This window comes from Oncorhynchus clarkii, chromosome 17 (genome assembly GCF_045791955.1).
Source record: "Oncorhynchus clarkii lewisi isolate Uvic-CL-2024 chromosome 17, UVic_Ocla_1.0, whole genome shotgun sequence".
NCBI lineage: Eukaryota > Metazoa > Chordata > Actinopteri > Salmoniformes > Salmonidae > Oncorhynchus > Oncorhynchus clarkii.
The window spans coordinates 10,867,839-10,893,747 of record NC_092163.1 but is presented as its reverse complement, the minus strand read 5'-3'; the positions used below and the strand labels follow the sequence as shown (position 1 = coordinate 10,893,747).

Sequence of the window (25,909 nt, the reverse complement as noted above, 5' to 3'; positions counted from 1 at the left end):
CACACACACACGGTTTGCAAGATCCACACACACGGTTTGCAAGATCCACACACACACGGTTTGCAAGATCCACACACACGGTTTGCAAGATCCACACACACACGGTTTGCAAGATCCACACACACACGGTTTGCAAGATCCACACACACACGGTTTGCAAGATCCACACACACGGTTTGCAAGATCCACACACACACGGTTTGCAAGATCCACACACACGGTTTGCAAGATCCACACACACACGGTTTGCAAGATCCACACACACGGTTTGCAAGATCCACACACACGGTTTGCAAGATCCACACACACGGTTTGCAAGATCCACACACACGGTTTGCAAGATCCACACACACGGTTTGCAAGATCCACACACACACGGTTTGCAAGATCCACACACACACGGTTTGCAAGATCCACACACACGGTTTGCAAGATCCACACACACACGGTTTGCAAGATCCACACACACGGTTTGCAAGATCCACACACACACGGTTTGCAAGATCCACACACACACGGTTTGCAAGATCCACACACACGGTTTGCAAGATCCACACACACGGTTTGCAAGATCCACACACACGGTTTGCAAGATCCACACACACACGGTTTGCAAGATCCACACACACGGTTTGCAAGATCCACACACACACGGTTTGCAAGATCCACACACACGGTTTGCAAGATCCACACACACGGTTTGCAAGATCCACACACACACGGTTTGCAAGATCCACACACACGGTTTGCAAGATCCACACACACACGGTTTGCAAGATCCACACACACGGTTTGCAAGATCCACACACACACGGTTTGCAAGATCCACACACACGGTTTGCAAGATCCACACACACGGTTTGCAAGATCCACACACACGGTTTGCAAGATCCACACACACACGGTTTGCAAGATCCACACACGCAGCATTGCATTCTCCCACACACAGCCTGGCTCTTATCTTTCTCTCAGGTGTACACCTCTGATGTACACAAACACAGATGAGCCAATCTCTCTCCCACACACACACAAACAAGCTGGGACCTCTCTCCCACACACACAAACAAGCTGGGACTTGGTATAAGTAACTGTAGCGGCAACCTGGGCGCTTGAAGTCACCCGTTCCCTCTGTGGATGTGAAGTGCTATGCTTACTGCTGACAGGGTGTCTCTTCTACAAAGGCCCGGGAACCACGGCTGGTGTCAGAGATAGAGGAAGACCAGGCGCTTTTATGTTGAAGGAGAGAGAGAGGAAGACCAGGCGCTTTTATGTTGAAGGAGAGAGAGAGAGAACACTAGAACAACATGCTGCACAGAACTCAGGGCCCGGGGGAACTGATGTACCGTAATATCCCAGTCACCTGATCTACATCTCCCTTCAGCATTCCTCCCTGGAGACCCCCCATTGCATCCCGGTAACCACGGTAACCACCGCCAGGGGAAACGGAACACCTCTAACGGAACACACAGCTACTGTTCTGTAGGACAAGTTACGCCGGTCTTCAAGGGGAGTGACATCGCCACAGGGAACGGGTTTGACGTAGGAACCGAGAGTTCAGACAAACACCGTCCAAACTACAACAGGAAGTAGTTAGGAAGTAATCTTATGGACAGATACTTTCAGCCTCTATGTCCACACATCTACATGATATACTAGATATTGAGAAGACTGTGTTTTAAACTAATGTAGATCATTCAAACTGCCTGTCTGTCTGTCTGCGTCCCTGTCTGTCTGTCTCCCTCCCTGTCTCTCTGCCTGTCTGTCTGTCTCCCTCCCTGTCTGTCTTAGTGTTATGTTATGTTGTATTGAAGTTCAACTAAACAGGTGTTCCATTGAAGGACAGATACAACCTGATGATACCTGGAGACAAAGGCCTTTATGAGCTAATATAATGCTGCTCTGAATGTCCTCAACAACAACAGCTGGAGACAAAGGCCTTTATGAGCTAATAGAACGCTGCTCTGAATGTCCTCTACAACAACAGCTGGAGACAAAGGCCTTTATGAGCTAATAGAACGCTGATCTGAATGTCCTCAACAACAACAGCTGGAGACAAAGGCCTTTATGAGCTAATAGAACGCTGCTCTGAATGTCCTCTACAACAACAGCTGGAGACAAAGGCCTTTATGAGCTAATAGAACGCTGCTCTGAATGTCCTCTACAACAACAGCTGGAGACAAAGGCCTTTATGAGCTAATAGAACACTGCTCTGAATGTTCTCTACAACAACAGCTGGAGACAAAGGCCTTTATGAGCTAATAGAACACTGCTCTGAATGTTCTCTACAACAACAGCTGGAGACAAAGGCCTTTATGAGCTAATAGAACGCTGCTCTGAATGTCCTCTACAACAACAGCTGGAGACAAAGGCCTTTATGAGCTAATAGAACGCTGCTCTGAATGTTCTCTACAACAACAGCTGGAGACAAAGGCCTTTATGAGCTAATAGAACGCTGCTCTGAATGTCCTCAACAACAACAGCTGGAGACAAAGGCCTTTATGAGCTAATAGAACGCTGCTCTGAATGTTCTCTACAACAACAGCTGGAGACAAAGGCCTTTATGAGCTAATAGAACGCTGCTCTGAATGTTCTCAACAACAACAGCTGGAGACAAAGGCCTTTATGAGCTAATAGAACGCTGCTCTGAATGTTCTCTACAACAACAGCTGGAGACAAAGGCCTTTATGAGCTAATAGAACGCTGCTCTGAATGTTCTCTACAACAACAGCTGGAGACAAAGGCCTTTATGAGCTAATAGAACGCTGCTCTGAATGTTCTCAACAACAACAGCTGGAGACAAAGGCCTTTATGAGCTAATAGAACGCTGCTCTGAATGTTCTCTACAACAACAGCTGGAGACAAAGGCCTTTATGAGCTAATAGAACGCTGCTCTGAATGTCCTCTACAACAACAGCTGGAGACAAAGGCCTTTATGAGCTAATAGAACGCTGCTCTGAATGTTCTCTACAACAACAGCTGGAGACAAAGGCCTTTATGAGCTAATAGAACGCTGCTCTGAATGTTCTCTACAACAACAGCTGGAGACAAAGGCCTTTATGAGCTAATAGAACGCTGCTCTGAATGTCCTCAACAACAACAGCTGGAGACAAAGGCCTTTATGAGCTAATAGAACGCTGCTCTGTTGCTATGGAGTTAAGAGGTACAGACTGAAGGACATGGAGAAGGGGACTCTTCAAATTAAATTAAAGATGACTTGAATGGCAGTTAAAAGAGTGTGTGTGTGTGTGTGTGTGTGTGTGTGTGTGTGTGTGTGAGAAAGCAGATCACCAGTGGTAGGTAGGCAGGACACCTGTAGCCAGTAGGTGTCGGCTGAGGCACCAAGTCGGTTATCGCGTTCCAAATGGCACCCTATTCCCTATGTAGTGCACTACTTTAGACCACGGCCCATAGGCAACCCCATCGGGCCCTGGTCAAAGGCAGTGCACTATGAAGGGAACAGTGTGCCGTGTGAGACATTGCCATAGTCACACACTGAGGCACAGTCACACACTGAGGCGTTGCCATAGTCACACACTGAGGCGAGTCTGTTAAACCTTCTGTTCGAGGAATTCCAAATACTGTACTTTCTTATAGGCACAGATCTAGGATCAGCTCAACTGGCCCCAATCCTATCCCTAACCATTAGAGGGGAAACACAAAACAGATCTAGGATCAGCTCAACTGGCCCCAATCCTATCCCTAACCATTAGAGGGGAAACACAAAACTGGTCTTGGATCAGTGTGTAACGGGGAAGCTCCTCAGGCTGTCTAGTGATCGTCTCCTGCACCCTGCTGGTCAGGAGGGGGACTGACAGTTATACAGATTGTAACAGGGCCTGGTAAACTACACACTTCTTCCTCCGTCTCCTGGTACTTCAGTAGCCTGGTCCCAGATCAATTCTTCCCTCTCCTTGGGACCATTTGGATTAGAACTAGTCCTTCAGTAGCCTGGTCCCAGATCAGTTCTTCCCTCTCCTTGGGACAATATAGATTAGAACTAGTACTTCAGTAGCCTGGTCCCAGATCAGTTTGTGCTCTTGCCAACTCCATAGGAGGTCATTGTCAAGACAAATTGTTTGGCATGACGACGAGTTACCGTGACAACAAACAGACTGGCTAGTATTTGAGAGCTGACTAGTTGAGTGTCAGCTGAACTAATTCCCCATCTGACAGAGAGCTCAATAACAACCTATAGACTCCTATGGGTTTGAGATACACAGATGGAGAGAAATGATGAAACATTATCTAACCACCACCAACTGCAATGTCTGATTCACTTTTCAGTCAGCCACTCTCACAGTCAGCCGCTCTCACAGTCAGCCGCTCTCACAGTCAGCCGCTCTCTCACAGTCAGCCGCTCTCTCACAGTCAGCCGCTCTCTCACAGTCAGCCGCTCTCTCACAGTCAGCCGCTCTCTCACAGTCAGCCGCTCTCTCACAGTCAGCCGCTCTCTCACAGTCAGCCGCTCTCTCACAGGTAGCCACTCTCACAGGTAGCCACTCTCACAGTCAGCCACTCTCACAGTCAGCCACTCTCACAGTCAGCCACTCTCACAGTCAGCCACTCTCACAGTCAGCCACTCTCACAGTCAGCCACTCTCACAGGTAAGTATGTGTAGTGATTGGTCCATGGCAGGAGTCATTGAGTCAGTTGGAGACAGACACCACAAAACCCCCAACTCAGTCAGTCACTCGGTCATAGATGAGGGGTAGCATAATTCTGGTAACTTTCCCCAAAATTCCCAGACATACCAATTGGAATATTCCTCGAATCTAGAAGGAATGATCGTGAAATCCAGGAATTTTCCAAACGGGATTTCTTGAAACCCTGGGAATTGTGGGAAAGTTACCTTAATTTTGTAACTCCGATAATCAAGGAATCCCAACATCCCACAAACAGACAGATGGTTGTAAATCAGCGTAGCGGAACACGGAGCATCTGTGGGTCAAACACACGCAATGCAACAGAAAACCACACAGGCAGCATGCAAAGCATGTGTGTAAGACTGGCTTCTCATTGGCCCAGAACGCAATAGTCCCTTCCCACAGGGAAGAGGAAAAGCCAATCATTGGTAGCAGTGGCTGTCAGTCTTATCGTCTCAGTACACTGCTTGGAGTAGGGCCATGTTTTTCTCCAGCCATTCAGTCAGTCAGTAAATTAAATCCAGTCGGCACAGCAAAACCCAGCAAACACCACAACCGAAAACAAACAAAAAATAACTATTCATAACAAACCAAAGCATCAAGAGAAATGAAAGAAGCGAAAACGGGGTTAACAGGAAAACATCGACAGAAATCTAGATGTTTTCCAAAGCACAAACTGCATGCAACGAAATCACTCAACACATCCTCCTCCAGCATGCCACCGCCACCCAACCCAGGTTTCCCTGGCAACCGCCCACCGGTCCTTATGACGACGGCTCCCGCCCCCCACCACCAAGCCCCCCCAACGGAAGCAAGAAATGTTATTTTCTGGGTTTTATTTCCTGGTTACCCAGAGTGCTCTCTACCTGCGCACCGCGTGCTCGGAGACGCTGATGCTTCGGGAGCGGAAGGCGTCCATGGCCGACAGATCTCTCAGCTCTTTAACGGGAGAGCCGGTACTCGCCGCGACGCCCGCTGCCATTGACGCCTGCTGCTGCTGCTGGTGGGCCTTCGCCATTTTGGCTGCCCGTAGACTGGGACCATGGCAACGTGGCAGGAGTGGAGGGTGGAAGGTGTGGGGGGTAGGGGGCAGGTTGGTGTGTGTGAGATAGGGGGTGGGATTGTGTGTTGGAAAGAGGGACAGAGTAGGGGTGGGCGAGGGAGGTAAGGGCGGGGGGAGAGAGGTAACGGCCAACAGGAAACGGAAATCAGGATATGTCGCCCGTCACGTCAGAAACGGCCCCGAACGACCACCAGGTGACCAACGGAGACACGGGCAAGGGGGTGGGGCACGAAGGTCAAAGGGTCAGAGGGCGAAGGTCAGGGGGATGAGCAAAAGAGAGTGTGCCAATAGCAATGGAGGGATCCAGGGTGTCAGGGCCCACCCACAACGCAGCACCCAGTCAGAGGAGGGGATGGGGGGGTCAAATCAACCGAAGAGTAAACAAAAACAAACAAACAAAAACAAGTTGAGAAAATTAACAGCAGTAAAACACTATGAACCGCACAAATAGGAACAGAAATATCAGAAAGGAAGGAACAACTATAAAGCAACAGGGAGATAAACAGCATCAGCTTTTTCCACAACAAACACAAACTACTCCTGAAAGAAAATGAGACGTCATCACATTGAGCAGTAAGAGGAGAAGCCGACGTTGCCATGACTCAGGAAGCATCCCAAAATGGCACCCTATTCCCTCTACAGTGCACCACCCTATGGGTCAAAAGTAGTGCCCTGTGAAGGGAATAGGCTGCCATTTGGGACACAGTGATCTGTTATAGGAGGATGGACTCCGAGCAGGAGGGGTTCAAATCAACACAACTGAAACAACCAACTGAAGAGATCGGCACGGCCTGAGGAGGGTTAATATAAACCAATGAGCACAACAAGGGGGAAGGAAGAGGTTAAAGGTTAAAAACAAAAATCAACAACAAAATGTCAGGACCTACTGAGAGGAATGTGTTGGATGAAGCAGGTGTCGGAGGAGAGCACGGCTGATCTAAAAACACAAGAACCAATAGATCACGAACACATGATCTACTGTCTAACTACAAACGGAGGTCTCATATCCTACGACAGACTGTCCATCTAAGTCTAAGACATAGTTGGATTCTGTAACCACTAGAGAGGACAAGTTACGGGAGAAACCACGTTTAATGTGAGAATACTCTAATGATGGCCTCACTGCTCTGTTTTGTTAAAAACGTCCATTACTATATAAAAGCTGAAAAGAGCCCCTGGTACAACGACCAGGTTAATATCATACAGCTGTCTGATATGTGTTTTTACACCTGACATGCATCTCTCCAACTCCTACAGAGGTACAGTAGATAGAGTAAGTATACATAGGAGCAGGACAGGGTCAGGGGGTCTGGGACGGTGGGAGGGGGTCAGGACAGGGTTAGGGGGTCTGGTACGGAGGGGGTCAGTACAGGGTTAGGGGGTCTGGGACGGTGGGAGGGGGTCTGGGACGGTGGGAGGGGGTCAGGACAGGGTTAGGGGGTCTGGGAAAGTGGTCAGTACAGGGTTAGGGGGTCTGTGACGGTGGGAGGGGGTCTGGGACGGTGGGAGGGGGTCTGGGACGGTGGGAGGGGTCAGTACAGGGTTAGGGGGTCTGGGTCAGAGGGGGTCAGTACAGGGTTAGGGGGTCAGTATAGGGTTAGGGGGTCTGGCAGGGTGGGTGTCAGGACCGGGTTAGGGGGTCTGAGACAGTGGGATTGGGTTCAGTACAGGGTTAGGGGGTCTGGGGTCAGGACCGGGTTAGGGGGTCTGGGGAAGTGGTCAGTACAGGGTTAGGGGGTCTGGGACAGCTGCTGGGGGTCAGTAACGGTTAGGGGGTCTGGTACAGTAGGGAGGGGGTCAGGACAGGGTCAGGGGGTCTGGGACGGAGGGGGTCAGTACAGGGTTAGGGGGTCTGGGACAGTGGGATTGGGTTCAGTACAGGGTTAGGGGGTCTGGGACAGTGGGATTGGGTTCAGTACAGGGTTAGGGGTCTGGGACGGAGGGAGGGGGTCAGGACAGGGTCAGGGGGTCTGGGACGGAGGGGGTCAGTACAGGGTTAGGGGGTCTGGGACAGTGGGATTGGGTTCAGTACAGGGTTAGGGGGTCTGGGACAGTGGGATTGGGTTCAGTACAGGGTTAGGGGTCTGGGACAGTGGGATTGGGTTCAGTACAGGGTTAGGGGTCTGGGACGGAGGGAGGGGGTCAGTACAGGGTTAGGGGTCTGGGACAGTGGGATTGGGTTCAGTACAGGGTTAGGGGTCTGGGACAGTGGGATTGGGTTCAGTACAGGGTTAGGGGTCTGGGACGGAGGGAGGTGGTCAGGACAGGGTCAGGGGGTCTGGGACGGAGGGGGTCAGTACAGGGTTAGGGGTCTGGGACAGTGGGATTGGGTTCAGTACAGGGTTAGGGGTCTGGGACGGAGGGAGGGGGTCAGTACAGGCTATTAATAGAATGATGTTGTTATGTGTTACTATTGAGAGTTAACATGGGAGTGTGCTTGTTACTATGGTGCGTTACTATGGGAGCATGGGCGTTGCCATGGAGGGCACAAAGAAATCAGGAAGTGACATTTTGAGCGCCAACAGAAGAGAGGGAAATCAGGAGGAGAAAGAAGGAGAGAATCTACTCTTCTCCCCAAAGTCACCACAGAAAAAGCAAGGGAAGCGATTGGGAGTGGAGGGGGGTGGGCCCCAAGTCCATGGTCAACTTTGGTGGATAAGTCAACTTGCTCACAGAATTAAAAAAGAGCGATTCTAGACGATGTCAGTCAGGTCAGGACTTGATTATGACAGAATTCCAAGCTGGGTAGATTTTGATTGACACTCCAAAGGAACCATTAGGGTGGCCTGGTTATGGGTAGAGGGTAGGATTTAGGTGGGACGGGGTTCAGGAAGTCACTTTTGTGAGTGATTTAATTATTAGCTTTTATTATAAGATTTTATAATGTGATTTTATTTGGGGATTATTTCTCTGAGCATCTCTTTAAAACCCTTTGATCGAGATCGAGAGACAGAGAGAGAGAGAGAGACAAAGAGAGAGACAGAGAGAGACAGAGAGAGACAGAGAGAGACAGAGAGAGACAGAGAGACAGAGAGACAGAGAGACAGAGAGACAGAGAGACAGAGAGACAGAGAGACAGAGAGACAGAGAGAGACAGAGAGAGACAGAGAGAGACACAGAGAGACACAGAGAGACACAGAGAGACACAGAGAGACACAGAGAGACAGAGAGACAGAGAGACAGAGAGACAGAGAGAGACAGAGAGAGACAGAGAGAGACAGACAGAGAGACAGAGACACAGAGAGACAGAGAGACAGAGAGACAGAGAGACAGAGAGACAGAGAGACAGAGAGACAGAGAGACAGAGAGAGACACAGAGAGACAGAGAGAGACACAGAGAGACAGAGACACAGAGACACAGAGAGACAGAGAGACAGAGAGACAGAGAGTCAGAGAGACAGAGAGACAGAGAGACAGTGTACAATGACACTTCGTCAATGACACGACAGAGAGACAGAGTGAGAAAGAGAAAAGACCCATCTCCTCTCTCTCCACCTCTTTGTGTATCTTGTGGTAATAATGTGCGTGAGTTGACAACAACAACCAACAGAACATATTTACCAACAAAAACAAACCACCAAAACAGAAATGATCACCATAGCAACCTGTGGGAAACCAAAACAACCATCACACCACAACGACAGTCATGCTGAGTCCTGTGTTACCTTGACAACACCAACCTCCTGTACGGCCATGCGGTCACAAGATCTTCAATGAGCAGTCATGTGACCCGGCCGTGTGTGTGTGTGTGTGTGTACCTCTTGGGCCTCTCATTGAGGCTGGTGCTGCGAGCACGGAAGCTGCTCTGAGTGTCCTGGGTGTCATCGAACGGCATCAGAGCATTAGAGCGCAGACCCTGGAGAGAGAGAGAGGAGAGGGCAGAGAGAGAGGAGAGGAGAGAGAGGGGGAGAGAAGAGGGCAGAGAGAGGGGGGAGAGAGGAGAGAGAGAGAGAGGAGGGGAGAGAGAGAGGAGGGGAGAGAGAGAGAGAGGAGAGAGGAGAGAGGGGGGGGGGGAGAGAGAGAGAGGGGGGAGAGAGAGAGAGGGGAGAGAGAGGGGAGAGAGAGAGAGAGGGGAGAGAGAGAGGAGAGAGAGAGGAGAGAGAGGGGAGAGAGAGGGGAGAGAGAGGGGAGAGAGAGGGGAGAGAGAGGGGAGAGAGGGGGAGAGAGGGGGAGAGAGGGGGGAGAGAAAGAGGAGAGAGGGGGGAGAGAGGAGAGTGAGAGGAGAGAGAGAGGGAGAGGAGGGAGTGGTTACAAGGAAAATGTCTCAGGAAACAGGTAGATTATGTGTAAACACAGAGACCACCTACCTTGGTGATGTACTGCACAAAGTCCTTTCTGAAGGTGAGTCGGCAGCGGATAAACCACATGGAGATGACATGGTGAGCCAACGACACAATGTACTGGTTAAACCTGGAGAGAGACAATGTACTGGTTAAATCTGGAGAGACACAATGTACTGGTTAAATCTGGAGAGACACAATGTACTGGTTAAACCTGGAGAGACACAATGTACTGGTTAAACCCGGAGAGACACAATGTACTGGTTAAACCTGGAGAGAGACAATGTACTGGTTAAACCTGGAGAGACACAATGTACTGGTTAAACCTGGAAAGAGACAATGTACTGGTTAAACCTGGAGAGAGAGAGGGGAAGAGAGAGAGAGGGGATGGAGAGAGAAACAGAGAGAAGGAGTTAGAAAATGATAGAGGTAGAGAGGAGGGAGAGAGAGAGAGAGAGGAGGGAGAGAGAGAGAGCGAGAGAGAGCGAGAGAGAGCGAGAGAGGAGGGAGAGAGAGAGGGAGAGAGAGAGGGAGAGAGAGAGAGCGAGGTAGAGAGAGCGAGGTAGAGAGAGAAACAGAGTGAGAGAGCGTGTGTGTGAGCGTGCGTACGCATTTGTTACACGTGTGTGTATCGGGTACTCACTTGGAGGGGTTGGTGTAGGGCAGGGAGATGGCGAACACACTGACATACTGCTCTGCTACAAAGTAAGCATAGAGATGTGGCAGCCGCACCAGAGCTACAACACACACACACACACACAGTTAGCATGACATAATCTAACCTTGCCATGTGGCACCATCATCAACAGGTAATGGGGTCACTAATTCTACAACTGAACAAGTCATCTTCCCTGTAAAGACACTAAAGTATATAACATGACTGTGTGAGGAGTATTAGGTGTGTTTCCCATATGTAAACATTATCTAACATGAACTAGGAAGTGAAATACAAAGAATCCTTCACACATTCATTGGCTGATCTAACTTCCTGTATAAACAGATCCTGTTCTCTGATTGGCTTCCATCAATCAGGGCGTGTAAACTAAGGTGTGTTCTCACTGGACAGGAATTCCAGCATGGGCGACGCCATGGCGACGGTTGCCGAGATGTGAGTCAGCTTGACGATGAGGGCGGGGAGGAGTTTAATCATGATGTCAGGCATCTCCACGGTGCACATTGTCAGGGCAACCACACACTGCTTGGCACAGCGGTATATCAGCCCTGCTTCCAGACACTGAACCAACTCCCTCTGAGAGATGAAGACGAAGAGAGAGAAGAGAACAACGATGATGTTATTTATGATCAGATTATGAGATGAAACTCTCAAAAAGGCACAAGCTGTTTTTACCTGCCCGAGGATTATGGTCACTTGCACAAATGTTTTATTTTCTACTTAGGCCTACAGTCGCAGATGCCATTAATGGAATTGTCTTTCACTCAAACACCTAGTGATTTAAATTCAGCAGACACTTTTTACCAGCCATAGTATCTAGTGATTTAAATTCAGCAGACACTTTTTACCAGCTATAGTATCTAGTGATTTAAATTCAGCAGACACTTTTTACCAGCCATAGTATCTAGTGATTTAAATTCAGCAGACACTTTTTACCAGCCATAGTATCTAGTGATTTAAATTCAGCAGACACTTTTTACCAGCTATAGTATCTAGTGATTTAAATTCAGCAGACACTTTTTACCAGCCATAGTATCTAGTGATTTAAATTCAGCAGACACTTTTTACCAGCTATAGTATCTAGTGATTTAAATTCAGCAGACACTTTTTACCAGCCATAGTATCTAGTGATTTAAATTCAGCAGACACTTTTTACCAGCTATAGTATCTAGTGATTTAAATTCAGCAGACACTTTTTACCAGCCATAGTATCTAGTGATTTAAATTCAGCAGACACTTTTTACCAGCTATAGTATCTAGTGATTTAAATTCAGCAGACACTTTTTACCAGCTATAGTATCTAGTGATTTAAATTCAGCAGACACTTTTTACCAGCCATAGTATCTAGTGATTTAAATTCAGCAGACACTTTTTACCAGCTATAGTATCTAGTGATTTAAATTCAGCAGACACTTTTTACCAGCTATAGTATCTAGTGATTTAAATTCAGCAGACACTTTTTACCAGCCATAGTATCTAGTGATTTAAATTCAGCAGACACTTTTTACCAGCTATAGTATCTAGTGATTTAAATTCAGCAGACACTTTTTACCAGCCATAGTATCTAGTGATTTAAATTCAGCAGACACTTTTTACCAGCCATAGTATCTAGTGATTTAAATTCAGCAGACACTTTTTACCAGCTATAGTATCTAGTGATTTAAATTCAGCAGACACTTTTTACCAGCCATAGTATCTAGTGATTTAAATTCAGCAGACACTTTTTACCAGCCATAGTATCTAGTGATTTAAATTCAGCAGACACTTTTTACCAGCCATAGTATCTAGTGATTTAAATTCAGCAGACACTTTTTACCAGCCATAGTATCTAGTGATTTAAATTCAGCAGACACTTTTTACCAGCCATAGTATCTAGTGATTTAAATTCAGCAGACACTTTTTACCAGCCATAGTATCTAGTGATTTAAATTCAGCAGACACTTTTTACCAGCCATAGTATCTAGTGATTTAAATTCAGCAGACACTTTTTACCAGCCATAGTATCTAGTGATTTAAATTCAGCAGACACTTTTTACCAGCCATAGTATCTAGTGATTTAAATTCAGCAGACACTTTTTACCAGCCATAGTATCTAGTGATTTAAATTCAGCAGACACTTTTTACCAGCCATAGTATCTAGTGATTTAAATTCAGCAGACACTTTTTACCAGCCATAGTATCTAGTGATTTAAATTCAGCAGACACTTTTTACCAGCTATAGTATCTAGTGATTTCTATCTAGTGATTTTTACCTGCCTAAAAAAAAGCTACATTGAATAGACCAAGAAAACTCATCAACGTGCTAACGACTATCACAGAAAACTCATCAACGTGCTAACGACTATCACAGAAAACTCATCAACGTGCTAACGACTATCACAGAAAACTCATCAACGTGCTAACGACTATCACAGAAAACTCATCAACGTGCTAACGACTATCACAGAAAACTCATCAACGTGCTAACGACTATCACAGAAAACTAATCAACGTGCTAACGACTATCACAGAAAACTCATCAACGTGCTAACGTCTATCACAGAAAACTCATCAACGTGCTAACGACTATCACAGAAAACTCATCAACGTGCTAACGACTATCACAGAAAACTCATCAACGTGCTAACGACTATCACAGAAAACTCATCAACGTGCTAACGACTATCACAGAAAACTCATCAACGTGCTAACGTCTCTATCACAGAAAACTCATCAACGTGCTAACGACTATCACAGAAAACTCATCAACGTGCTAACGACTATCACAGAAAACTCATCAACGTGCTAACGACTATCACAGAAAACTCATCAACGTGCTAACGACTATCACAGAAAACTCATCAACGTGCTAACGTGCTAACGACTATCACAGAAAACTCATCAACGTGCTAACGACTATCACAGAAAACTCATCAACGTGCTAACGACTATCACAGAAAACTCATCAACGTGCTAACGACTATCACAGAAAACTCATCAACGTGCTAACGTCTATCACAGAAAACTCATCAACGTGCTAACGACTATCACAGAAAACTCATCAACGTGCTAACGACTCTATCACAGAAAACTCATCAACGTGCTAACGACTATCACAGAAAACTCATCAACGTGCTAACGACTATCACAGAAAACTCATCAACGTGCTAACGACTATCACAGAAAACTCATCAACGTGCTAACGACTATCACAGAAAACTCATCAACGTGCTAACGACTATCACAGAAAACTCATCAACGTGCTAACGACTATCACAGAAAACTCATCAACGTGCTAACGACTATCACAGAAAACTCATCAACGTGCTAACGACTATCACAGAAAACTCATCAACGTGCTAACGTCTATCACAGAAAACTCATCAACGTGCTAACGACTATCACAGAAAACTCATCAACGTGCTAACGACTCATCACAGTCATCAACGTGCTAACGACTATCACAGAAAACTCATCAACGTGCTAACGACTATCACAGAAAACTCATCAACGTGCTAACGACTATCACAGAAAACTCATCAACGTGCTAACGACTATCACAGAAAACTCATCAACGTGCTAACGACTATCACAGAAAACTCATCAACGTGCTAACGACTATCACAGAAAACTCATATCACAGAAAACTCATCAACGTGCTAACGACTATCACAGAAAACTCATCAACGTGCTAACGACTCATCAACGTGCTATCATCACAGAAAACTCATCAACGTCACAGAACAGAATCAACGTGCTAACGACTATCACAGAAAACTCATCAACGTGCTAACGACTATCACAGAAAACTCATCGACTATCACAGTGCTAACGACTATCACAGAAAACTCATCTCATCAACGTGCTAACGACTATCACAGAAAACTCATCAACGTGCTAACGACTATCACAGAAAACTCATCAACGTGCTAACGACTCGATCACAGAAAACTCATCAACGTGCTAACGACTATCACAGAAAACTCATCAACATGCTAACGACTATCACAGAAAACTCATCAACGTGCTAACGACTCTATCACAGAAAACTCATCAACGTGCTAACGTCTATCACAGCTAACGTCTATCACAGAAAACTCATCAACGTGCTAACGACTATCACAGAAAACTCATCAATGTGCTAACGACTATCACAGAAAACTCATCAACGTGCTAACGACTATCACAGAAAACTCATCAACGTGCTAACGACTCGATCACAGAAAACTCATCAACGTGCTAACGACTATCACAGAAAACTCATCAACGTGCTAACGACTATCACAGAAAACTCATCAACGTGCTAACGACTATCACAGAAAACTCATCAACGTGCTAACGACTATCACAGAAAACTCATCAACGTGCTAACGACTATCACAGAAAACTCATCAACGTGCTAACGACTATCACAGAAAACTCATCAATGTGCTAACGACTATCACAGAAAACTCATCAACGTGCTAACGACTATCACAGAAAACTCATCAACGTGCTAACGACTATCACAGAAAACTCATCAACGTGCTAACGACTATCACAGAAAACTCATCAACGTGCTAACGACTATCACAGAAAACTCATCAACGTGCTAACGACTATCACAGAAAACTCATCAACGTGCTAACGACTATCACAGAAAACTCATCAACGTGCTAACGACTATCACAGAAAACTCATCAACGTGCTAACGACTATCACAGAAAACTCATCAACGTGCTAACGACTATCACAGAAAACTCATCAACGTGCTAACGACTATCACAGAAAACTCATCAACGTGCTAACGACTATCACAGAAAACTCATCAACGTGCTAACGACTATCACAGAAAACTCATCAACGTGCTAACGACTATCACAGAAAACTCATCAACGTGCTAACGTCTATCACAGAAAACTCATCAACGTGCTAACGACTATCACAGAAAACTCATCAACGTGCTAACGACTCTATCACAGAAAACTCATCAACGTGCTAACGACTCATTTATTCCCTCATTATTGGGAGTTGAGACATGCAGTTAACAGCAGCAGAGAGATGTCATTCTTCCCCTTTTAACCAAGTTACCTGCAACTGGCAGGTGTTGATGTGTTCATGTGTTCATGTGTTGCCTCCTGTTCGTGAACTTAAACTTGGCTTTTGTTAAAAATGTAACTAAGACTAATGCTTCTAATGAAAATACGCTCTTCGACCTTATTCAAAACAATGTTTCCGATGCCTATTTCAGAGTGTGTGTGTGTGTGTTTTTGTGTGTGTACCTGTCTGGCCTGTTCTAGGTAGTTGTGGTATGATGTGATAGCAGTGAGAACAGGTACTACAGCCAGCTGGACATCAGTACGACTGAAACCATCTGGAGTCTTCTTCAGACGCTCTGAGATAAGACGGTCTGTCACCTAGACAGAGAGACAGACAGACAGACAGACAGAGAGAGAGCGAGACAGACAGAGAGACAGACAGAGACAGAGACAGACAGACAGACAGACAGAGAGACAGACAGACAGACAGACAGAGAGAGACAGCGACAGAGAGAGAGACAGACAGAGAGCGAGAGAGAGGCAGACAGAGAGCGAGAGAGAGGCAGACAGAGAGACAGAGGCAGACAGAGAGACAGAGAGGCAGACAGAGAGACAGAGAGGCAGCGACAGAGAGAGAGACAGACAGAGAGCGAGAGAGAGACAGACAGAGAAAGACAGAGTGGCAGAGAGAGAGACAGAAAAACAAACACATGAGCACAAATCCACAGTGTCAGTGAGGGAGCGGAGAGAGATCAAAGTGACAATTTGTGTGTTGTTACATTACCCAGCAAGAAAACCCAAATAATGTCTCTGAAACAGGAGGGGAACTAACACCGACAAGGAACACAGAACAGGAGGGGGAACTAACACCGACAAGGAAAACAGAACAGGAGGGGGAACTAACACCGACAAGGAACACAGAACAGGAGGGGGAACTAACACCGACAAGCTAAACAGAACAGGAGGGGGAACTAACACCGACAAGGAAAACAGAACAGGAGGGGGAACTAACACCGACAAGGAACACACAACAGGAGGGGGAACTAACACCGACAAACTAAACAGAACAGGAGGGGGAACTAACACCGACAAACTAAACAGAACAGGAGGGGGAACTAACACCGACAAACTAAACAGAACAGGAGGGGGAACTAACACCGACAAGCTAAACAGAACAGGAGGGGGAACTAACACCGACAAGGAACACAGAACAGGAGGGGGAACTAACACCGACAAGGAACACACAACAGGAGGGGGAACTAACACCGACAAACTAAACAGAACAGGAGGAGGAACTAACACCGACAAGGAACACACAACAGGAGGGGGAACTAACACCGACAAACTAAACAGAACAGGAGGGGGAACTAACACCGACAAGCTAAACAGAACAGGAGGGGGACTAACACCGACAAGGAAAACAGAACAGGAGGGGGAACTAACACCGACAAGCTAAACAGAACAGGAGGGGGAACTAACACCGACAAGCTAAACAGAACAGGAGGGGGAACTAACACCGACAAGCTAAACAGAACAGGAGGGGGAACTAACACCGACAAGCTAAACAGAACAGGAGGGGGAACTAACACCGACAAACTAAACAGAACAGGAGGGGGAACTAACACCGACAAGGAACACAGAACAGGAGGGGGAACTAACACCGACAAGCTAAACAGAACAGGAGGGGGAACTAACACCGACAAGCTAAACAGAACAGGAGGGGGAACTAACACCGACAAGGAAAACAGAACAGGAGGGGGAACTAACACCGACAAGGAAAACAGAACAGGAGGGGGAACTAACACCGACAAACTAAACAGAACAGGAGGGGGAACTAACACCGACAAGGAAAACAGAACAGGAGGGGGAACTAACACCGACAAGCTAAACAGAACAGGAGGGGGAACTAACACCGACAAGCTAAACAGAACAGGAGGGGGAACTAACACCGACAAGCTAAACAGAACAGGAGGGGGAACTAACACCGACAAGGAACACACAACAGGAGGGGGAACTAACACCGACAAGCTAAACAGAACAGGAGGGGGAACTAACACCGACAAGCTAAACAGAACAGGAGGGGGAACTAACACCGACAAGCTAAACAGAACAGAAGGGGGAACTAACACCGACAAGGAACACAGAACAGGAGGGGGAACTAACACCGACAAGCTAAACAGAACAGGAGGGGGAACTAACACCGACAAGCTAAACAGAACAGGAGGGGGAACTAACACCGACAAGCTAAACAGAACAGGAGGGGGAACTAACACCGACAAGGAACACACAACAGGAGGGGGAACTAACACCGACAAACTAAACAGAACAGGAGGGGGAACTAACACCGACAAGCTAAACAGAACAGGAGGGGGAACTAACACCGACAAGGAACACAGAACAGGAGGGGGAACTAACACCGACAAGCTAAACAGAACAGGAGGGGGAACTAACACCGACAAGCTGAACAGAACAGGAGGGGGAACTAACACCGACAAGGAACACAGAACAGGAGGGGGAACTAACACCGACAAACTAAACAGAACAGGAGGGGGAACTAACACCGACAAGGAACACAGAACAGGAGGGGGAACTAACACCGACAAGGAACACAGAACAGGAGGGGGAACTAACACCGACAAGCTAAACAGAACAGGAGGGGGAACTAACACCGACAAGGAACACAGAACAGGAGGGGGAACTAACACCGACAAGGAACACAGAACAGGAGGGGGAACTAACACCGACAAGGAACACAGAACAGGAGGGGGAACTAACACCGACAAGGAAAACAGAACAGGAGGGGGAACTAACACCGACAAGGAACACAGAACAGGAGGGGGAACTAACACCGACAAGGAAAACAGAACAGGAGGGGGAACTAACGAGACGGCAACCAACACAGGTGAAACCCCTTCCCTCTAACGAGACGGAAACCAATACAGGCGAAACCCCTTCCCTCTAACGAGACGGAAACCAATACAGGCGAAACCCCTTCCCTCTAACGAGACGGAAACCAATACAGGCGAAACCCCTTCCCTCTAACGAGACAGAAACCAACACAGGTGAAACCCCTTCCCTCTAACGAGACAGAAACCAACACAGGTGAAACCCCTTCCCTCTAACGAGACAGAAACCAACACAGGTGAAACCCCTTCCCTCTAACGAGACAGAAACCAACACAGGTGAAACCCCTTCCCTCTAACGAGACAGAAACCAACACAGGTGAAACCCCTTCCCTCTAACGAGACAGAAACCAATACAGGCGAAACCCCTTCCCTCTAACGAGACAGAAACCAACACAGGTGAAACCCCTACTGACTTAAGGAGGTGGCACCAATAAGCCTATCATCCAACCTCAAAAACATCAAAGTAAAAACCAAGACCTGTAACAGTGTGTACCATAGAACAGAGTGTAGAACAGAGCTGGTCTATGCTGCAGGGAGAGGACAGCAGCAGGACTTTATACTGCAGGGTCCAGGGCATCTTGTCTAGTACCAGCTTCAACACCTTCCAGTCTGTCTCCTGGAACACAGAGAGAGAGAGGGAACAACACACAGAGAGAGAGGGAACAACACACAGAGTTAGGGAGAGAGAGACAGAGAGAGAGAGTTAGGGAGGGAGACAGAGAGAGAGAGAGAGAGAGTTAGGGAGGGAGAGAGAGACAGAGAGAGAGAGAGTTAGGGAGGGGAGAGAGACAGAGAGAGAGAGAGTTAGGGAGGGAGACAGAGAGAGAGAGAGAGAGACAGAGAGAGCAGAGCCGCTGCCCACTCTGTACAGGGGGTACCGGTACATAGTCTTGCTATTGTTATTGTACTGCTGCTCGTTGACTACTTGTTACTTTTATTTCTTCATATTCATTTTTTTTCAACTGCATTGTTGGTTAAGGGCTTGTCGGTAAGCATTTCACTGTAGATAGGTAGGTGTGTGTGTGTGTGTGTAGGTACCATCTTCAGGCACTGTAGCAGCACATTAAAGGCAGGTGAGTAGGGCAGGCAGGCTGTACGGATGGAGGAGGAGGGGGCAGTGGTGGTGGAGGGGGCAGGACTGCCAGCAGGGGGAGACACTGAGCCTGCAGGCTTCTTCTCACTTCCTCGTTTCTCTGGCTCCCTGGAAACACACAGAGAGCGAGAGAGAGAGCGAGAGAGAGAGAGCGAGAGAGAGAGAGCGAGAGAGAGAGCGAGAGAGAGCGAGAGAAAGCGAGAGGAGGAGAGGAGAGAGAGCAGGTTAGAATGTGGGGTATTACAGACAAAACGTTCCATTGACAGACATTACACATTGACAGACAGTGGTAGACATTACACATTTACAGACAGTACACATTGACAGACAGTGGTAGACATTACACATTGACAGACAGTACACATTGACAAACAGTGGTAGACATTACACATTGACAGACATTACACATTGACAGACAGTGGTAGACATTACACATTGACAGACATTACACATTGACAGACAGTGGTAGACATTACACATTGACAGACAGTGGTAGACTTGGCCCAATGTCGTCCGGGTTTGGCCGGTGTAGGCCGTAATTGTAAATAATAATTTGTTCTCGGCTGACTTGTCTAGTTAAAGAAATGTGAAATAAAACACTAGTAAGGAGCATCAACAACTGGTTTGGGATTTGCCACTATACATTCAATAGGTACTTTATGGTATCTGTCTAGTCATCTGTCCTTGTAATATTGTCTTGAAGGTGAATTGACTGCTTGCCGGGGAGATCTGAGTTTAGAGTGGACAGAGTGTGAAGGTGAATTGACTGTTTGCCGGGGAGATCTGAGTTTAGAGTGGACAGAGTGTGAAGGTGAACTGACTGTTTGCCGGGGAGATCTGAGTTTAGAGTGGACAGAGTGTGAAGGTGAACTGACTGTTTGCCGGGGAGATCTGAGTTTAGAGTGGACAGAGTGTGAAGGTGAACCCACCCCATGTCACAGTGGCAGTACGGACTGAACCTCAGAACCCCGTCTTTACTGAGGAACCCCAGACGATGGAGGGAGTCAGTTCTCATCATCAGGAGGAAGTCAAACACCTGAAAGAGAGAGAGAGATAGCGATAGAGACATAGAGAGAGAGAGAGAGACAGAGACCGAGAGAGAGACAGAGACCGAGAGAGAGAGAGAGACACAGAGACCGAGAGAGAGACACAGAGAGAGACCGAGAGAGAGACCGAGAGAGAGACCGAGAGAGAGACAGAGAGAGAGACAGAGAGAGAGACAGAGAGAGAGACAGAGAGAGAGACAGAGAGAGAGACAGAGAGAGAGACAGAGAGAGAGACAGAGAGAGAGACAGAGAGAGAGAGAGAGAGAGAGAGAGAGACAGAGAGAGAGACAGAGAGAGAGACAGAGAGAGAGACAGAGACATAGAGAGAGACAGACATAGAGAGAGACAGAGAGAGAGACAGAGAGAGACAGAGAGAGAGACAGAGAGAGAGACAGAGAGAGAGACAGAGAGAGAGACAGATAGACACCCCATCCAGACCAGCGAGACACCCTCCCAGATCTGCAGGACCCCCCCCTGGACCTACACATAGAGGACCCACGCCAAGAGGAATTACATCCAGACCACAGTACACCCAGACACATCCACACCCCCACCCCAACCAATCAACACCCCCCCACGTCAACCATGCCCACACCCCATTTAGGCCCACCCAGGTCAGACCTATGCCACTCCTGCCCACCCCATGCACCCCACCCCCGCAAAGAGGGCCTCAACATGGAAGCCACACATACGCCCAGGTAGTGAGCGGGCAAACAGTCCCAACCCCCACTCTCACACTCGCCGAAGCCAATGGCATGTACCAGATGCTCAGCAGGCTCTGCTCACACTTACTGGCCTGAGGCCAAACCACGACCAACAACATTGGACACTCTATGGAACAAAAAGCCTTCACTATATTATCATGGAATATCCAAGGCCTGAGGTCATCTGCCTTTGGCCTAAAGAGCAGAAACCCGGACTTCACCAAAGAAATCGGTAATACAGACATTGTCATCCTGCAAGAAACCTGGTATAGAGGAGACGGACCCACTGGTTGCCCTCTAGGTTACAGAGAGCTGGTAGTCCCATCCACCAAACTACCAGGTGTGAAACAGGGAAGGGACTCAGGGGGTATGCTAATTTGGTATAGAGCAGACCTAACTCACTCCATTAAATTAATCAAAACAGGAACATTTTACATTTGGCTAGAAATTCAAAAGGAAATTATCCTAACAGAGAAAAATGTCCTCCTGTGTGCTACCTATATCCCCCCACTAGAATCCCCATATTTTAATGAAGACAGCTTCTCCATCCTGGAGGGGGAAATCAATCATTTCCAGGCCCAGGGACATGTACTAGTCTGTGGCGACCTAAATGCCAGAACCGGACAAGAACCTGACACCCTCAGCACACAGGGGGACAAACACCTGCCTGGAGGTGACAGCATTCCCTCCCACATATGCCCCCCTAGGCACAACTATGACAACATAACCAACAAAAATGGGCCACAACTCCTGCAGCTCTGTCGCACGCTGGGTATGTACATAGTCAACGGTAGGCTTCGAGGGGACTCCTATGGTAGGTACACCTATAGCTCATCTCTTGGCAGTAGTACTGTAGACTACTTTATCACCGACCTCAACCCAGAGTCTCTCAGAGCGTTCACAGTCAGCCCACTGACACCCCTATCAGACCACAGCAAAATCACAGTCTACTTAAACAGAGCAATAATCAATCATGAGGCATCAAAGCCAAAGGAACTGAGTAACATTAAGAAATGCTATAGATGGAAGGAATGCAGTTTGGAAACCTACCAAAAAACAATTAGGCAACAACAAATTCAATCCCTTTTAGACAATTTCCTGGGTAAAACGTTCCGCTGTAATAGTGAAGGTGTAAACTTGGCAGTAGAAAATCTTAACAGTATATTTGACCTCTCAGCTTCCCTATCAAATCTAAAAATCTCAAATAGAAAACCGAAGAAAATTAACAATAATGACAAATGGTTTGATGAAGAATGCAAAAATCTAAGAAAGAAATTGAGAAACCTGTCCAACCAAAAACATAGAGACCCGGAAAACCTGAGTCTACGCCTTCACTATGGTGAATCACTAAAACAATACAGAAATACACTACGGAAAAAGAAGGAACAGCATGTCAGAAATCAGCTCAATGCAATTGAAGAATCCATAGACTCTAACCACTTCTGGGAAAATTGGAAAACACTAAACAAACAACAACAAGAAGAATTATCTATCCAAAATGGAGATGTATGGGTAAACCACTTCTCCAATCTTTTTGGCTCTATAACAAAGAATAAAGAGCAAAAACATATACATGATCAATACAGATCTTAGAATCATCTATTAAAGACTACCAGAACCCACTGGATTCTCCAATTACCTTGAATGAGCTACAGGACAAAATAAAAACCCTCCAACCCAAAAAGGCCTGTGGTGTTGATGGTATCCTCAATGAAATGATCAAATATACAGACAACAAATTCCAATTGGCTATACTAAAACTCTTTAACATCATACTTAGCTCTGGCATCTTCCCCAATATTTGGAACCAAGGACTGATCACCCCAATCCACAAAAGTGGAGACAAATTTGACCCCAATAACTACCGTGGAATATGTGTCAACAGTAACCTTGGGAAAATCCTCTGCATTATTATTAACAGCAGACTCGTACATTTCCTCAATGAAAACAATGTACTGAGCAAATGTCAAATTGGCTTTTTACCAAATTACCGTACAACAGACCATGTATTCACCCTGCACACCCTAATTGACAACCAAACAAACCAAAACAAAGGCAAAGTCTTCTCATGCTTTGTTGATTTCAAAAAAGCCTTCGACTCAATCTGGCATGAGGGTCTGCTATACAAACTGATGGAAAGTGGTGTTGGGGGTAAAACATACGACATTATAAAATCCATGTACACAAACAACAAGTGTGCGGTTAAAATTGGCAAAAAACACACACATTTCTTCACACAGGGTCGTGGGGTTAGACAGGGATGCAGTTTAAGCCCCACCCTCTTCAACATATATATCAACGAATTGGCGCGGGCACTAGAAAAGTCTGCAGCACCCGGCCTCCCCCTGCTAGAATCCGAAGTCAAATGTCTGCTGTTTGCCGATGATCTGGTGCTTCTGTCACCAACCAAGGAGGGCCTACAGCAGCACCTAGATCTTATGCACAGATTCTGTCAGACCTGGGCCCTGACAGTAAATCTCAGTAAGACCAAAATAATGGTGTTCCAAAAAAGGTCCAGTCACCAGGACCACAAATACAAATTCAATCTAGACACTGTTGCCCTAGAGCACACAAAAAACTATACATACCTTGGCCTAAACATCAGCGCCACAGGTAACTTCCACAAAGCTGTGAACGATCTGAGAGACAAGGCAAGAAGGGCATTCTATGCCATCAAAAGAAACATAAATTTCAACATACCAATTAGGATTTGGCTAAAAATACTTGAATCAGTCATAGAGCCCATTGCCCTTTATGGTTGTGAGGTCTGGGGTCCGCTCACCAACCAAGACTTCACAAAATGGGACAAACACCAAATTGAGACTCTGCACGCAGAATTCTGCAAAAATATCCTCCGTGTACAACGTAGAACACCAAATAATGCATGCAGAGCAGAATTAGGCCGATACCCACTAATTATCAAAATCCAGAAAAGAGCCGTTAAATTCTACAACCACCTAAAAGGAAGTGATTCACAAACCTTCCATAACAAAGCCATCACCTACAGAGAGATGAACCTGGAGAAGAGTCCCCTAAGCAAGCTGGTCCTGGGGCTCTGTTCACAAACACAAACACACCCTACAGAGCCCCAGGACAACAGCACAATTAGACCCAACCAAATCATGAGAAAACAAAAAGATAATTACTTGACACATTGGAAAGAATTAACAAAAAAACAGAGCAAACTAGAATGCTATTTGGCCCTAAACAGGGAGTACACAGCGGCAGAATACCTGACCACTGTGACTGACCCAAAATTAAGGAAAGCTTTGACTATGTACAGACTCAGTGAGCATAGCCTTGCTATTGAGAAAGGCCGCCGTAGGCAGACATGGCTCTCAAGAGAAGACAGGCTATGTGCTCACTGCCCACAAAATGAGGTGGAAACTGAGCTGCACTTCCTAACCTCCTGCCCAATGTATGACCATATTAGAGAGACATATTTCCCTCAGATTACACAGATCCACAAAGAATTCGAAAACAAATCCAAATTTGAAAAACTCCCATATCTACTGGGTGAAATTCCACAGTGTGCCATCACAGCAGCAAGATTTGTGACCTGTTGCCACGAGAAAAGGGCAACCAGTGAAGAACACACACCATTGTAAATACAACCCATATTTATGCTTATTTATTTTATCTTGTGTCCTTTAACCATTTGTACATTGTTAAAACACTGTATATATATATATAATATGACATTTGTAATGTCTTTACTGTTTTGAAACCTCTGTATGTGTAATGTTTACTGTTAATTTTTGTTGTTTTTCACTTTATATTTTCACTTTGTATGTTGTCTACCTCACTTGCTTTGGCAATGTTAACACATGTTTCCCATGCCAATAAAGCCCTTGAATTGAATTGAATTGAATTGAGAGAGACAGAGAGACATAGAGAGAGACATAGAGAGAGACACCGAGACAGAGAGAGACAGAGAGTAAGTCTGCTGTGTCACTTTGGACAACGTCCTCATCCCTTCCTTTGTTGACGGTTTCTGATTGGCACCAATGAAAAGGCCTTTTGAACCTTCTTGATAAACAAAAAAATGAGCATTTCCAAACCTGCAGGTGACTGGCGCCCTACCTGCCGCAGGTGACTGGCGCCCTACCTGCCGCAGGTGACTGGCGCCCTACCTGCTGCAGGCCACAATGGAGCTGTAACATTTGAACCCTAGTTGACCTCTGTGTGACCCCTGTGTATGCTACCTGTAGTCGTATGCTGCAGGCCACAGCGGAGCTGTACTTGCTCTTGTAGTGCAGCTGCAGGTGTCCGATCAGCAGCTCGTACACTCGACTAGCGTGGCTGGCTGGCAGGCTGTACAGCTTACTCTGAGAGTGGAGAGCAACAGAGCACAGATACACTATCAATTCCCCTTTCCATCAATCACATATGTAACGCTGCATTGACCCTGTGTGTCTCTCAGTGTGTGTGTGTGTCTCTCAGTGTGTGTGTGTGTCTCTCAGTGTGTGTGTGTGTCTCTCAGTGTGTGTGTGTGTGTCTCTCA

At 46.6% G+C, this 25,909-nt stretch overlaps 1 protein-coding gene across 1 annotated transcript in view; it reads right to left on the bottom strand.

The window, feature by feature from the left end:
- LOC139370246 (tuberin-like) overlaps nt 1–25,909 on the bottom strand; it is a 71,518-nt gene that overhangs the window by 27,838 nt on the left and 17,771 nt on the right. The window contains 10 exon segments of the mRNA XM_071109604.1: nt 5,510–5,677; nt 9,465–9,562; nt 10,014–10,116; nt 10,630–10,723; nt 11,046–11,235; nt 15,900–16,034; nt 19,056–19,178; nt 19,601–19,763; nt 20,585–20,691; nt 25,611–25,733. Of these exon segments, the coding sequence (XP_070965705.1) occupies nt 5,510–5,677; nt 9,465–9,562; nt 10,014–10,116; nt 10,630–10,723; nt 11,046–11,235; nt 15,900–16,034; nt 19,056–19,178; nt 19,601–19,763; nt 20,585–20,691; nt 25,611–25,733 (1,304 nt within the window).